The following is a 17,569-nucleotide window of genomic DNA, read 5'->3' on the forward strand; positions in this document are numbered from 1 at the left end:
TTGTTATATGAAATACAGTGTTTACATTTACGAACACTTGGACAAATATAGAGAAATTTATCCTCCAGTCGGGTTGTCCCGTTGTTTATAGTTGATATATGAAAAAGAATCATATAAGTGTCTATATCAAACATCTCGATTAAGCTTAGAATGAGAATTTAAAATTTGCGTTAGCAGAGCATTTTATATATCTATTCAAGTTTAATTAGATGTATGTCTTGAAAATAAAGATAAATCTACAAAGTAAACCAGCGCTACTTATTTTGTTCTATTTTAACAAAAACAATTCTGATAGCTATAAAACATAGTTAAATGCAGAGAATCTTGTATGAGTTTGTAAGCATGCATTTGCATCGGATACCCGACAAACATACACATTATAATCGAAAGTTATTCGGAGGTCATATATACAGGAAGTGAATGCGAACAGATGTTCATGCAGTAATTGCAGAAGTGTCCTCGACTTCTGAAAATGCAAATTCGCAATTTTTCACGGGAAGTACTGTACTTCACGATAAAGGTCAAAAGTCGACTTTGATACCGGTAAGGTGTAATATGGAAGTGGGGACCCATCCGTCCAATAATGTCACACATCGTCTGTATGGAGATAATATCTTCACAGTACTACCACAGTTTCATTTTCATTCAAACTTCACGCCAACTCTGTAGTGTTACATGGGATAATTGCTTGCGTAAACGACAAACATAAATACCACATAAATAGGATAAGTAACTGTCTGATGCTTCATTTTTCACACAAATAAATGTGTATGTTCATTATACAGATCTGAAGATATATGGGATCGGTGGACCACATCCCCCAGATCCGCGGTCAATTAGGATGCCTGTCTAAATATGGGATGAAAACTAGACCTAATCCAATATCATGTTTTACTTAAGGAATAATCGGCAATATGCATAAATGTCATTTTCCGAAGCACGAAATAATGTTAATCTTGGTTTCTCTTTCATCGTGTTTTTTTTTCTCCAGAAAGGCTTAATAATTGGCAATGGTATTCCATACATTCAACACATTTATAAATTAAAGATATTAATATATTTTGTGACGAAACGAATAATCTTATTGTAAGTCTGTTTATTTATGTATTTATAAATTTATTATGCTTCATTTATTTTTCTTTGTCCTGTCCGTTTTGCAGTGGCGGCGGAACCGGGGGGGGGGGGGCCTTGGGGGGCTCAGCCCCCCCAATGAAAAAGTTGAGGGGGCAAATGCATGATAAGCCCCCCCAATATTTACCAAGGCTCCGAAACGTGCATCTGCCCATTTTTCAATGCATACTTGTCGATCTGTCCGATGCACACGTATACTATATAGGTGTAATAATTTTAGTAATTGCTGGGGGACCCTGGTCCCTCGGACCGTCCCCTGGCTATAGACCACATTGTCACCCCAACCGCGTCTTCACGCCCCGTGAAAAGTGGAAGCAGTTAGTGTGAGTACCGGTAAGCGTAACACAACTTCGTCTTAGGCCAATGACTTGCCTCATTTCAGCCAGTTCTCCAACATCCCCTTACTTAGTGGCCGAGCGTCCATATATACAGTCAGGGGGCGGATCCCCCCCCCCCCCCTCCTGACGGACTCAAATGGACTGCTGGCGCCCTTTTCAGCTTTTCACTACTTTTAACTTATTCGCGATTATTGACTATTTTATTGCGCTCTCATATACCTATTGACATTTGTCATATTCTGTTGGTGTAATTTTCTAACAAAATGGCGACGACACCTATTTATTCTCCGTTTATCTGCAAATTAGCAAGGCCCGGAAAGGGTCATTTCCTGCAATCTAGGGAGTAACTTTACTCAAAAAATTTCTGTACGCTCCGCGCCAACCTGTGGTGGCGCTCCGCTTAGATAGTGTCGAAAGCGCCCCTACAGACCATTCTTGCCCCCCTGACCAATACCCTAGCTCCGCCACTGCCCTTACTACACTCAAAAACGTCTTTGCGAGTACACTTCGAGTAATAGCTACTCTCTTAAAACACCATCGAATATACAAATTACAATGTTTTTACAGACTTTTACGTGCAATCTGAGAAATTGCAGGCTTGAGACCCATATTTTAGGGCTAGGTATTCGCAGCATAAAACACTCGGGAAGTGCCGTTTCCGGCCATCTGGGGGTTTGAAAAAACCCAAAATTTTCTTGTACGCTCCGCGCCAACCGATGGTGGCGCTCCGCTTAGATAGTCTCCACACATTAGCCCCCCCAATATTTTTTCCGTTCCGCCGCGCCTGCCGTTTTGAATGTATTTTCCAAATATCATATATGAACCTAACCTATACGCACGTGACGTTATACCATATGGGTATCAGATCCTATTTGGATAAGACACTACCGTTTACACCCAACTGCACCCCCCCCCCCCCCACACACACACATACATCTACATCCACACGCACGATCGGAACTGGAAACAAACACTGTAAAAAAAAAAACTACACTTCAACAGAATATTATTTCTCTATTGTTTCCTGTTTCTAGTCGATCATTTTTCTGCTATCCATGCGCAGTGAGAACGGTCAGTGGTTGCAAGTTCAATCGGGACTTTAGACATTTTCTTCTTCTTCTCTGGGCAGCTTTGCAGGTAACTTAATCTCGAATTAATAATTGTAGGTGGACAGTGTCCCATTTGCAGGTGGGCTGATTCATTACATTAAGTCATGAATGGACTGGGCCGCCTCTTGCCATTCTGTTTCTAGAATTCAAGCCTATGGATAAATGCTCAATCATTCAAGATTTTCAGTTGTCAATTAAACACTTTTCTCACCTGTACGTTGGCCCTGTTTTCAAAGATTTAAGCAAACGGACATTTTTTCCACTTAAATCCTTAAAGTAAATTAATTCTAGACAACTTTTGAATAACTGGCATAGGAGTGCGATGTTCTTCAGCACTAATCTTACTGATCATGAGACAAAGGAACGCATTTTGTTGGCAAATGAGGTTTTTGATCATTACACAATTGAGTTACAGAAGAGACATTAAGCTTCACTTAGTATCACGACGAGTGATTTCTTTAACTAAACCCTCTTTGCGACAAAAGAATCTTGAAAAGGACCTGCCTCTTGAAGATCAAGCCGTTACAAACAGGGAACTAAACTATCAATAAAAATGAGGTATTGTGTAATCTATGCTTAAGTCTTCAAACAGAGGTAATCTCTGCCAGGGGGCAGACTGGGAATAAAGGATGTTTTTCTCTGCTTTTGGAAAGATTCAGAAAAGATCGTATATTGATCGCCGTCTCACAGTGGGCAGAGTCTTTAAGAGGATCTTATGATTGTCAAAACCCCAGCTATACATAATATATACGGTTGTGAATAATAACATTAAGCGATGGGTGGTATAACGAAATCACTCATCATTTAATACACATTGGTGATAGTTTTACAAATAATAAATAAATGGGGGAAAATCTGATTGAGTAGATTTTGTAGTTTTATTTTGGGATCAACCTGAGCTTTTTTAATATAATCTTAAGATGATGAGATTAGATGCAAATTAAACTCTTGTTCTTTTTGTTTATTTTCTAATCTTTCAACGATTCACATTTGCAACATTGAAGTCAATGACACGAGACTGAACATATGTAAAACTAAATAAATATTTCTTACCTATTTACGCCAAAGACGAAATAAAGTCGCGAACTGTCGAATTTTGCATTTAGCTATTTTCTTTTAGTGCACAAAGCTATTCTGGGAGAATGGAAGTGGGGATGGGGGCGTTTGGTAAAGTAGGATATTGTGTGTATTTTTATGGCTAATTTGTTGTTGTTATTTATGTTCTTGCTGTTTTTGGTCTTATATTGTTGCTCTATTATTGCATTCAATTGAAGCTGTCTAGCAAGATTCAGATCTGGATTTTCTAATGACATACCTATTTTCCTGCGTTCTGAAATCTTAGCAAGCAATATTACTTTCTGTTTATATATTTTCATTTTTTTTTATGAGAAAAGGTAAGGAAATACATCAAACTACTGAATTCATCGAGACCTAAAAGTAGGGGGAAAATACTACAAAATATAATACACTGTCTCGCGCGAATTTTAGTTTTAACTTATTTTGCACACATGCATTTCTTTCGCTGACATACCAAATAATGTTGATTACTTATGTAGTACAGCAAAGCCCAGGCTTCATAATGTGATTCTTGAGCTGAGACGAACCCTTAGTCATACTTTAATGTAACTAATCAAAATGATGTTCCGTTTCTTATTTATTTTGGGAAAAAATGACGGTTATTGCAATAAAAATTATGTACTTGTATGATACTGCCACGTTTCGTATGTAGACGAATCCTTATAGCTTTCATATCACCGTAACTAATCAAAATACTTTAAATCAATGTAAATGATAATGAAGTTGACGAAACTACCAGATAGTAACTTTGCCGGGAGCCGACTAACATTATTGATATATCATCTCAAATACGTTATTAATGTAGTAATGGACATGCCTGATAAGAATGTATAAACTACCATTGACGTTATTGATATATTAATGTAACTATTACATAATTAACTTTTAGTAATATATTAAATGTTGTTTTTAACTATTATTAATTAGTTATTAAATCTTTATCTGTTGAACACAAAGCTGAGAAATGTTTACCAAATCACTGTTTTACATTTACCCCCTTACCCAACCCACCCTTTCCACTACTACCCCTACTGTCGAATACAAAAAAAAAGAATGAATTCGGTATAAAATAAAAGCAAAAAACAAGCAGTAACGGTTCAAAGGTGAAGAAAAGGGCGTTGCAGGCCGTTGACTTGACTTGATTATATAGGCCTACATAATATCTACATATTTATTTTTATAAGTTTTGCTACTGAGCCTCTGGAGATATATAAATGTCCGGCTTTGTCAACAATAACTAAAATTATTAGTTTTCTTCCATCTCATTCGCGAAATTTGCTGATCGCATTATGTACATATATAACAGCAGTGTAACGATCCGCTTATATACAAACAATATAAAAGTTATATACATATCTATATGATTTCGCTCTGAATTCGAAATTGACCACGTAGGACGGGGAAAATATATCTTGCTTAACAAAAGAAAAAAGACTTAATATGTTTCTGAATACAATATTAGGCAACCCCTTGCTGTTTGTAGCAAGAGCATGGAATGATTTGAACATAAATCATAATCTTACAATAATAATATGACGTGAGACATAAGACTAAAGACTAAACCAATAATGACCGCCGCAGTTTGATATATAATTTATGATTCGATTTGATTTAATCTTCCTCAAAAATCGTTTAACAAAGCCTTTAATATCCATTTTGCTACGGTTGATCTGATAACCCCATGCTAGTAAAAGCAGCAAATATTTGCATGATTATGTATATCCCATCGGTTTTGATTTATGGAAATAAAAGTCGGTAACGACTTTCATTACTTACCTGACTTAGCTTAACTTTTTCTTATGTCGAATATATAGTTTTGGTATCTCCTGTTTCAACTCTGTAAAACATGCAATGTTGCGATAGTGGTAACTTGTAAGTTTCTGTACTTCATAACTATAACTATATATATATATATATATATATATATATATATATATATATATATATATATATATATATATATATATATATATATAAATATATATATATATATATATTTATATATTTATATATATATATATATATATATATATATATATATATGTGTGTGTGTGTGTGTGTGTGTGTGTGCGTGTGTGTGTGTGTAAATATAACTATATAGATAACTATATATAACTCTCTCTATATATATATTTACATATAACTATATATATATACTTATACATACATATCTTTATATAATTTTATATATATATAGTTACATATAGCTATAGTAATAGTTATAGGTTAGTTACAGTTATATATATGTATATAGTTATAGTTATTCGTAATTATATATGTTATACATCGAGTTATGTATTGTCTAGTTATGTTTATACACGAAATATGATCATATCAGTCTCTATATATGTGTTTATAATACACAATCGTATTCATACCGTTGATTTATAATGTCCTCTTGGTAATGATATTTATTCCACAAAGACTACATCGACATAACGGATTCCTCATCGATTATGACAAGTAAGATTTAGCCTAGGCTACTTGTACTAAATAGATCGTGTAAACAGACCACTTGAGAATAATAATTGCTCAATGAATATGCATTACATGCGTGACATTCACACACGCTTTCTTTCTTCTTTTGAGGGACAGAAGGGCGGGGCTTGTGGGTTGCACCTGCGTTACGGTAATGACTGTCTAACTATCGCAGCTATGTGTGTCTAATCCAGTAAGTGACAGAGGGTTTGACTTCCAAATCTGCCAATTACTTTAAGAGCACCTTGTCGTATAGTTCCTTTTTAACCTGGAATTCTTGAACGGGAAGAGACACAACTCTAAACAAGTGTTTCCGCTGATATATATGTATAGTAAAACCCAACTTTGTATTGTGGGTTGATATCCTACTTGCGCGTAGATTTCTGCTGAAGGACTATATAGCGATAAAAAACAGGATAACCGGACATTTTATTTTTCAAACCAAGAAACGAATTTTGTTTCTTTGACTCGTAAGTCTGAACTGTTAAAAGATTCTTGGATATCCTGACCTTGGCTACGTTGTTAGGATGCATGCGTTACAGAAGACACCTCATCATTGCATCGGGTCTGGTTTATTTAGTGGGTGTTGTTCGTCCTGCTCAATGACGACGATGCCCGCAGCATCCTCCTTCTCCATCGATAGCATACTCGCGAACAGAGCATCCATTCCTTCGTCACCTCTTGGTACCACCGGCAGACATCACCATTACCTTCCTCCGTTTCCCCATCCACACCCGACTTTCACCACCTTGCTCCCTCCGGAATATCACTTAGGTAAGTTTCTCCTCGTCGTCACCAACATTTCAAAATTAAAACGATGTTTTATTTATACTGTTATATGAGTTATATTTCTGCATGTTTTTATCCCTATGTATTACTGACAATATGAATACAATCAATTCAGGAGCAATGTAGATTGCATTATTATATATGGAACAAAGTGGGTTAATAAGTTGTTCACTTTTGTCACCAAGGTCCTGTAAAGATTATTCACAAAACTGAAAAAGTATGTCCCTTGGTTTCTTGGCGGACGAAAAGTAATATAAACCGGTACTTCTTAAAATGTGGACTGTAATGAAAACGTTAAACTTTCAAGGTAAAGTCATCTTTCTTTGACTTTAAAAGTTTCTTCAATGAAAAAAAAAATAATAATAATATGTTAAAGTCTTACATTTTGCCCTTCACATGAATGTAATAGTTTCCATTTTTTTGCACGTTATGTCATCGTAAACTCTCATTTGGGAAACTGTTGATGTGTGAAAGGGAAAAAAAAATCATCCAAACGGAAGAGAATTTTAACTTGTTGTCTTCCTTCATACAAATCCATTAAACCTCGAATCATATCTAACAAAACCATGTAGCTCTGAAAAATATGAAATACTATTTTCTCTCTTATTTCTATTTTCTCTTTGCTCGAAATCCTCGATAGAACCTTTTCAATTATAATAAATAGTGGATAAGGTTGTATGTTTTCAAGTTTGCCTTGCTTCGAATGAGTTAAAGCCCATGTAAGCTCCATTTGATTCGATTCGTGATCCAATCATTTGATTAAATTTGCTATCAAAGAAGAGTTGACAAATTAACTTTCTTCTTATTGATTAATACCATTTTGTGTTGTAAATAGTGAATCAATATTGTAAAGCAATTAAGTATATGGTATGATTAGCTGAAAGGTACCACATGAAAAATAACTCGAAATCTATAGATATACCAGAAATTTCACTAATACACTAATTATATATGTTACTCAGAGAGAAATAGTAAAACAAATGTTGAAATGATTCTTCTTGGATCTTATGATCTATCTAATTAGCATTTCGTTCAAAATGTTGCATAATTCAGCAATTTGTATAAATTATTAAAGAGATGGGATGCTGGACTGTACAATTTTCTTTACAGACTCCTAGTAATTTGAACTAATTACCAAACTGCAAAGTTCTATTTTAATATGGATACGGTTGAATGAAGACCGAAAAAAATTGAACATTTTGTCGTGATGTTGTGAATATATTCAAATCTTAATATGCATGAAATAATCAATTCATTAGTTTATAATTGTTTTCTTAAATTCAGAAAAAAACACTATAGTTGATGTTTTTCTTTGGAAAAAAGGAAAATATTCGCACGGAAATGTCATTTAAGGGATTCGATGACTAGATAAATCATACGTTTTGCAACCGCACTTAAGTGTATCATATGCGTTTGCTGTTGTCCAAAGAATGTGGTAGAAATGTTAGCAATTTTTATGAGGTTGATTTATTAAGATACCATAGGTCACTTGTAACCTGAATGAACATTCGCTTCTTACAAAAAGTTATATTACAATATTTTCTATGATTTGAGTCTTATTATACAATTCACGTGTTCTATGTGCTAATTTTTATTATACCCCTGCTGTATTAGGCTAAGAGAAATTCACGTGGATGATTGCAAATAAGTTTGAGTTCCGTTAACAAAGTTATCAAGGAATTCTGCTTTACCCCCCCCCCCCTTTTTCCCTTTCTGATTACAAACATTATTTTACTAAAATGAAATTGATATAGAATTCTATGACCCGTGTTTTTTCCTTTTTTACATTTAAAAGTTATGCTACACGGGGATTACAATTTCAGTTCAAATTGCTAGATTTGTTAAGACGACGGAGAGTTCAATGCTCTTTTATTGATATTTATTTGCATGTTAACCATAGATTCGAATTAGAACATAAATTGTACACAACATTCACCTAAAGTCACAAATTGAGCAAGCCAGTTCTTTCTTACTGACTCCTCGAAACCATTAGCTTTCACTTAGTTTTGATTGTCTCTTTTGAGGATTAAAAGTTAAGAACATTAACCCTAACGATTAGTATAGAGTATAGAGATCACTTATACATGAAGTTGTGGTTTATCGAACGTTATAGAAAACCTGAGGATAAACCCTATTAACGTAGAGTACCATCAATTATAACCGAAGTGTAATTCTTATCGATGTAACGCTTGAGTTCTATTCTACCTGATGAGTTTGTATTGATACACACCTGTCGTGTATCAGTAGGGGTTGGTGAGAACTATTGTTAAGACTAATGATCATTTCATGACAATTAGCTTGTAATCTCACTTCGCAATTACTGAATCAAACACAAGTTTCTTATTCCTTAGTTACTAACCCTTTTCATCACTTGTCGAGCCGATGTAATGATAAAGTGAATCTAAGATTGTGCAGGGTTAAAGTCAAAAGTATTCTGAGTTTGTGTAAAAGAACCCATACGAATTAATCGGCTTGTTTGTGGGATAGTGCATGGTGGATGGGCGATGATGGGCTGGGGGAAAAGGACCATTACTTATTATGAAGCTAAGACTGAAGCGTGTGTTCCTAAGAAGGGGAGATATGATTGTTCCATTAAATTTGTTACTACTCTCTTTCGCAAAAGATTACAAATGTCGACGTTAAAAAATTGTGACACCGTTTAACTTGCAATGCTAATACTCTTACTTCACGGCCGCCAGGTTCGCAACAGTTAAATTTAAGTCACTAAACCGGGTAAAATTGATGTTCTTCAACTATATTTTCTTTTGTCTATGTTGCGTATAGGTTGTTCACTCCCTTTCAATCTACATTATTGACACCAATACAGTAAACTTTTCCCTTATTAAATAATGTTACATCAATTTTTCGTAGAGGTTTTCAATATTAACTTATATTGCTGTAAAATTCTTCTTTCCTTCCAAACTGCTATTCTGTTTTAAGATTGAGTCGGGTTCAGTCTACACCTATAGTAACGAAATTTAATGAAATACGGTTCTTAAAAAAAATATCTCGCTTACGTCTGAATTATGAATTCGCGATTACAATCATTCTTGGAAACGAAAAACAGCAATTTATGATAAATGAACATTATCCATATCGTAGTTCATAAGCTGTGCTCCGTGCTAAAAAAAAACACTAAACATATAAATAAATAAATCATAAAAACATCCCAATCAGTATTGATAATAGGCCATATATGACATAGGTAGAAAATCTACTAGAAATTTCTTTTCTACAATAAATATATCGGTGAGACAAACATCATAATTATTCATTAATTTACGTTATTAGGCTAAACGTACCCCAATCTTTAAAAAAAAGAAAGTATTTTGAAGTTGGAAGGAAAGCAGATTACCAAGTACTCCATCTCACATCTCACTAACTAGTCTCTAAACTTCGATTTATTGAAAACTCTTCACAAGGGTATAGATGATCTGGACTAAAATCTTCAAAGGAAACCTTGATAGGAGAACAAGCGAAAGCAATTATCCCTCATCATGAGAAATAGTTTTTGAATCTTTTTCACAAACTTTTTAACAATCTACTTACTCAATCTAACAATCAAGTATAAAGAAGATGAACGTATTTACTGTATCTCCTAAGTGGAGAGCTTTTGGAAACTCACCACAAGAGACCCAGATACCATTAAACAGACACAAAAGAATCAACAATGGGACCAGGGATCGTGGGCTGTGGTCGTGAACCCAAAGTCCATTGTAATAGGTCCTTCTCTAAAGGAACCGTTTCACTTGTCCTGTATAAAATGTTCTGTGCGGTGTGAGCAATCGGGGGTATTAGCGAGACCACTTAACCAGTCGTTTTAATCATCTAAACTCTTTTCAATATGTCAGCTTCACCCCTAGAGTCAGTTTTAAAGATTTGGCGAAAAGGACGTTTGATACAATCTTTGAGGTTTCTCGGTTTAAATAACAATCGTTGCTTCTGATGAAGTCCCCGCAGGCCGAAAAAACGGACGATCTTCTAACAAATTGTTTTGAAAAGAGAGAGAATGCCACCTTTGAACGTATATATTGAAAAAAGAAACTTAATCTCTACAGACGTTGCCTCTATCCTAACAAACGTTGAGAGGAATGGATAAACTTTTTTTTCTGAAGTAGATAAACCTAAGTGATAACACTTAAACCAGAGAATGCCACACAAAGACAACCTTTATACTTCATGAAAAAACAGAGTTGATAAAAAGACGAAAAAATCCATTTCACTGCAGGAAGTATTTATATCTCTTAGAGACACTTACAGAGCAATTACAGATTTAACTGTTAACCAATGACCTACACTCTCGCCCCCCCAACCCCCCATCCACATTGAAGAGGGCTTTTCGTTTCTTTTTATTACAAAACTCTTGGTGTTGCCCCATGCTTGTTACTTTAGAAAACAAAAAGTACTTTTAAAAAAATAAAAGGGTAGTGACAAAATTAACGTATCCATTCAACACAGTACAGTATGGAAATAATTTAACTAATTTAACAAATATGTCACAAAACGTGGTAAATACATATATCTTAGCACGGATTATGGTCCATTAGGATTATCAATTATTTATTCGTGTTTGACATGCTCTTTCTTATTCAAGTAAATAATCAATGGGAAATTGACTGGGAATTTATTCTCATATAAATTACCAAATAGATTTCTTTTTTTTAGGTACTGAGTATTAACGTTAGCAAATGTGATTGGTAGCCAACATAAGCTGATAGCTTCACTGAGTAGATATTATGCACCGTCAATGTGATAATTTGGGTATTTATTTTGAACTGTTCGTGAAAACAAATCAATGTCTCTTTATAGACACATTCTCGGGTAGTTGGTAGTCTTTTTAGTATATTTTAAAATATTGTTTTTATTTCAAGATGTTATTTCTGATATATTTCAGCTGCGTACCATGCTTATCATGGTTACCAACCTGCAGACCTGATGATGGGCCGCAATCAGAAGAGAAAGCGACGTCACAGGACAATCTTCACCGAGGAGCAGTTGGAGCAACTGGAGGCGACTTTTGAGAAGACACATTACCCGGATGTGATGCTCAGAGAAGAACTTGCTTTAAAGGTTGATCTTAAAGAAGAACGAGTTGAGGTAAAATATCAATATGACAAATTTTAAAGCAATCGGATGAGTTTCATAAAATAATATTGTAATATTTTACCCATATATGGTATTCACTGAAAGAAATGGTGATGTCATCTATTTGAAACAAAACAGATGTAATAAATTGCATCCGCGACGTTTTAAGTCTTTGGACCGGGTTACTAAAGTAACACACGTTACGTTTGCGGACAACAAAACTCATAATTGTACTGTTGATTAGATTGATTTTTCGAGAGAAGTAGAATTCAAACAATAAAACTAAAATTTATATTATCGCCCTTGGTTTGATTTTATTATCAATATAAGTTTGTACCAACATTGCTAAAATAACTTTTAATAAATCACAATAACAAAGCTACGATCTAAGAATTATTACATATCAGTACTGACACTGAGTAACAAGAGTCATACGTTGAAACGAATCGTGGATCGTATTTCGATAAACAATTCTCTATTTCCCTAAGCTTTTCAATTGGTAATCTAAACTGAACAAATTAACATACTTGACTAATCTGGCTTCACTTGTACTGTAATTTCAGGTTAGCTATAGCCGAGGACATCTCTTTAAACATACAATTTAATCGTAACCAATTTCTCCGACTAACGAGCGGGCAACATTTATTCAGGTATTAAAGTTGTTTACTAGTTGAAGACCTGAAGCAATCCCCAATCTACTTGGGTTGGTATAACCCTCCGATTCTTTTCTTTAATGGGACATATATTTGTTCGAAGAATCCTCATAAATTCCCGGTGTTTAAAGAATTATATTCAAAAGGCGCAAATCGTTGCGAAAATAGGGAAACCTGCCTAGTGTTTGAACATTCAGCCGTCATCTCTAGCTTTCTATTCATCTTGTTCAACAATTTGTGCAAGCGACTGACTTGCCACTCTAGCTTGCCCCGAAATCTTTTAGAGCTTAAGATATTAAAGGATTAAAAACCGAGGCCTAGTCACTCATCTTTATTTATGGCTAAATGGAAAACTACCAAGGTTGTAGTGTTACCATGGATATGTTTACATATATACATATATAAATATACACACACATGTAAATGTATATATATATATATATATATTTATTTTTATATATTTATATATATTTTTATATATATTTATATAAATATATATATAAATATATATATATATATATATTTATATAAAGTTATTATGGACATCATTTTAAGCTTCTCATCAGAACTAATTAATATGACTTTATTCTTTTTTATCGTTCCAGGTTTGGTTTAAAAATCGGCGAGCCAAATGGAGGAAACAAAAACGTGAACAACAAGAAGCAACGAAACGCGCGGCTGCGGCCGCCGCAGCAGCTTCGGCAGATCGAGCGATGAGAGATCGAGAAGAAAAGGCCGCTGAGAAAGATTGCCCGGTCGAAGAAGTCCCATCACAGAAACCTCTTAGAAAAGCAACTCGTTTAACAGATTTCAGCATAGCGAAAACATTAGAACATATTAAACACGACCGGGTTGAAGTTAGCTCCAGTTTACAGGACAATCATACAGATGATGCTTTGTCATCTTGTTCATCTGATAGCGGTTCGGAAGACGAGTCGTAGGATAGAATTGGCTCTTCTTATAATCAGGAAACAAACATTAGCATAAGCATTCCATATAAAAGCAGCAGGAAAACATGATATAGAATAAACTCGATGCTGCTTAGAAGCCATTAGCCTATGAAACATGTTCATGAGCTTTGGTGTGGTCAATATCTATAGCGCACATGCAGGCTTAAATGTATTTGGTCGATTTGGGTCGGTTCAAGTGGACAGTTACCTTTTTCAAATAAAAGTAATCTAATCTAAAGTTCAATCTTAAATGTAGAATGGTCGCGACAATATTTTTGATACAAGAGAGGAACCCCACATTACTGTGTGTGTTTCAATAATGACCTTCTTCACCTCTCTCGCATATAAAGTGGAAAAATTTGAACCGGTCACCAATGATCAAAAAGTTTACACAATGGTCTACTGCCACATATACGGAATATTTCCGTCTAGCATAGTAAGGTACTTCACTTATCAGTCAAAAATTACCGTCTTCGATATTTATAGACATAATCCGGAGAACGAAAACCTCGAGAAAAGATATATAGAGATGGAACTTGTAGCATTTTTATTTTTGTATAAATTCCGGGTGAATACAAATGACCTTTAAAGGTTGTACAGTGATTGCTGAGAAAAGCTAGGATGATTGTTCAAATAATTTCACCAAATAACTAAAACCAAACGATACGAATATTTATAAATATTCTCAAGTAAGGAAAAACAGTTTTAATAAAAAGTGCTTTAACGTAGTTCAAAGAAAAGATGTGAAAGGATGCAGTAATAGTTTTCTGTGTCGAAATATGTAGAAAACATATGAATTTTTAAATCATTTGCATGAATGCAAATCATGAATCTGAAAACAATGCAATGTCTGTACGGAATATTGTTACTTGAATAAATATGAAGTTGGTATGATGATGATGATGAACATAAGTGAACCCCAGCTTTGAGCTTATATCTTAGTACTCTCTATGAAAAATACTCTCTGAATAGTGGTAACTTATATAGCACGGTAGGCTACAGTGGTACATCTACTACACGTAATATACATAATCATACTGTATAGGTCTAATTTGTAGCATTAAAAGTTGATTATATCGAGAAATAATCACAGGCCACCTAACATAGCATATACAAAGAACTGGATCTTTGTGGAATAGGATGACGTAATAATCAACTCAATACGAAATTTGGTTAGTCCTTTACCGTTAGTTTATGGTCATTCTCAATAGCCATGTTATCAGGGTGGTACCATACAGTCTCGTTCATTGAAGTATCGCATACCATGTCTAATCTCAGTTATAGGACGGGACTATGTGTAACTTAATGCGTATGTAACCACACCATTTAAATCTTTGAACGATATGAGTTTCTCACAGCAGTATACATGGTGGGTTGCTAAGTATTTCGTTATAAGAACCAGTGACTGCTATTTCGTTGTTAAGTAATCAGATTATTTATAATGCAGTTCAGATGCTGTTCTATAGTTTTTCTTTTACGTAACGTTTATTACATTCAGTTACGTTATATACACATTTAAGTTTCTGAGAGTTCATTTCAACAGTGCAATATTATTATTATTTTATTATTTTTTATTATTTCTTTATTTTAGAGCAATTTAATGTGTACGGTGGATAATTAGGGGCACGTAAAAAACATGGAAAAATACATTTCCACTCTTAAAGTCAAAATTCCGACGAACTTTCTACTTCAAATCTTGAAATTTTTTCTCTAATTCTCAACGTTTTACGAGATTAAATCGTAACAAGTTCGCAATTTGGAGTTAAAAGTCGAAATGACAAAAATCGAAATTTCTGGATTAATCGGCTTGTAAAGTCGACACTTAGACTCTCAATCTAGAGATATTGAATTTCTTTTCTCAGTTTTTCTTTTATTTGACCAAGTCCCTAAATAAATCACCTTAAGTATCAATCAAATTATCAAAACTTTAATTTCTTCATCTAAATAGATTCAAAATACAGATCAATACATTTGTGGGTATTTAACCTGACCTTGGCAACATCTTTCATAACTTTCGATAATTCAGCCCTAAACATTCCAATTTTGTGATTTATGTAAGATCAACTAAGCCACAACGTTTTTCGTCAGACGTATGGATGATATTTACTGTACCTTTGACCAGTTTTATGATCAGTACTTTGTGAAACCATAAGGACACGTTTGACATTTATATAAATTTACGAACTGACATCACACTGCGCTGGTATATTGTTCATGTCATTCGCCTAATCGTATGGGCCTAGTCGCTTAACCGCACATGGGCTGTTGGATTGAACAGTTTTGCATCACAAATGCTGCTGTGGTGTAACTTCTTATTTTCACCTTAATATACTTTGAGCGGTTTACACACATTATTGACGTGCTATCTGTTTACGTGTAATACATTGCTAAACGTTATAAATTCCTAAGAGGAAGTTTTTGAAAAAGTATTTTTGTTTTGAAATTATTCGTTATGAAAGAAACAAATCCTTTTTTAAGAAGTTTTGGTATTTTGATTTGAAATTTATTGCAAAAAACAAATTTATGTTGCTTCCTTTATACTTTGTATAATATTTCTTACATGATGTGAACGAAATGAAAAAAAAAATTATAATGTCAATACCAATGATAAGTTTTATGTCATTTTTTTTTTCTTATCGTGCTTGAAATAACTTACTTGTGTTTCAGTCTACATTATTGTATGATATAGGCTAAGTTAGCTCAGTACAAAGTTAGGTCCGTGTGAAAATTTTAGTGAGATAAATCATCCGTATTAATGGGTCAAAAAACCCGCAGCAATCACCCGATCAGTTATGGATCCATTTTTGGAATTTAGTATTTCAGACTCAAATTATTTGATACCCTATACTGTCTGCTAAAGTAGCGAAATTTAGGATGGGAGCAGGACAATTGATATGGAGATTTGTGTGGACCTCTAAATGACCTTCACTCGTCGCACTTTGAAACTGCTCTCCGTAAAATCATCATACCACATGAAGTTCCTTCATGGAAATGTATAACGAGCGTCTTCCGGAAAGTCCAGTGCAATGTTTAAAGCAGTCATGACGTCAACCTATAAAATACAGGAACTAATTCATGCATATCTTAATAATTACGCTATAGTAGTTGGATGCTATATGCACATATTCTTTTAAACAATAATTGAAGCTACGGCAGTGAATCAGAATAGCCAAGAGCGGAAACTTTTTAAGCTCTATTTAACTGATATTTCTAGCCGTTACGGAGAAGGTCATGTGTGAAACCTAACCTAAGAAATGTTTTCCTCAAAGTGCATATATAGGTGCTAAAGCTTCATGCCTTGCAACGCAACCTCATGTCTGAGATTATAAACCCGAGTCACCCTTCTCCCCTTCCTCCCTGTCACCTATACTCTCCCCCAACAAAATCGACTACATCCGTAATCTCTCTCAGTAATGAGACAACCGGCCACATTTAAGCTCCTTTAATTCGTCCACAAAAACTATATATTTAAGGTATACTTTGCGATATGTTACGTCAAAGTACCTCTAATTGTCTCAAAACTGCTGCAGACTAACTAATTAAAAAGATTGGTACAACGGAATTATTGTGATCTTGTCGTCTGTCAAGATTTCTTTTGATCGCTCTAAAAGCTTCTTGGTCTAAGAGCACACCGTTGAAGAGGGATTAAAGCTACGTTCAAGTATAGCGACCTAAACCGTAAAAGTTAATTAAACCTATAACTGGTGTTACCAGTTTATGTGTTGATCATCTTACTAAGTGTGACTGAAATACAATAAGTACTACCGCTAAGAGCATAAGAGGTATACTTAAAACTGACAAAGAACTCATTAAAAACAAAGAGAAAAGATTTCTTTGAAGCTTAATTTAAAACTAGTATCTTGACTTTCTCGACATCAAATGCATGCTGCTAGCCGTGTGTAGTTTTGTTAGAGAGCTAATGGAAGAAAGAAATCATTTATTCATTAGAGTTTGATAAA

The 17,569-nt window shown here is 34.4% G+C and overlaps 1 protein-coding gene across 1 annotated transcript; it reads left to right on the top strand.

The window, feature by feature from the left end:
- Positions 1–6,256: 6,256 nt before the first annotated feature.
- Positions 6,257–16,215, top strand: LOC139971309 (uncharacterized). Its single transcript, XM_071977650.1, has 3 exons — positions 6,257–6,907; positions 11,817–12,019; positions 13,266–16,215. Exons 1-3 carry the CDS (start codon positions 6,661–6,663, stop codon positions 13,599–13,601), a joined length of 786 nt encoding a protein of 261 aa, XP_071833751.1. The 5' UTR covers positions 6,257–6,660; the 3' UTR covers positions 13,602–16,215.
- The last annotated feature ends 1,354 nt before the right edge of the window (positions 16,216–17,569 follow it).

The sequence above is a fragment of the Apostichopus japonicus genome, chromosome 8 (genome assembly GCF_037975245.1).
Source record: "Apostichopus japonicus isolate 1M-3 chromosome 8, ASM3797524v1, whole genome shotgun sequence".
Classification (NCBI taxonomy): Eukaryota; Metazoa; Echinodermata; class Holothuroidea; order Aspidochirotida; family Stichopodidae; genus Apostichopus; species Apostichopus japonicus.

Excerpts from the sequence above, each read along its gene's own strand:
- LOC139971309 (XM_071977650.1), top strand. The coding sequence starts at position 6,661 with ATGCATGCGTTACAGAAGACACCTCATCATTGCATCGGGTCTGGTTTA. Across the intron at positions 6,908-11,816 it reads CCCTCCGGAATATCACTTAG|CTGCGTACCATGCTTATCAT; the intron begins GTAAGTTTCTCC and ends GATATATTTCAG. Across the intron at positions 12,020-13,265 it reads TTAAAGAAGAACGAGTTGAG|GTTTGGTTTAAAAATCGGCG; the intron begins GTAAAATATCAA and ends TTATCGTTCCAG.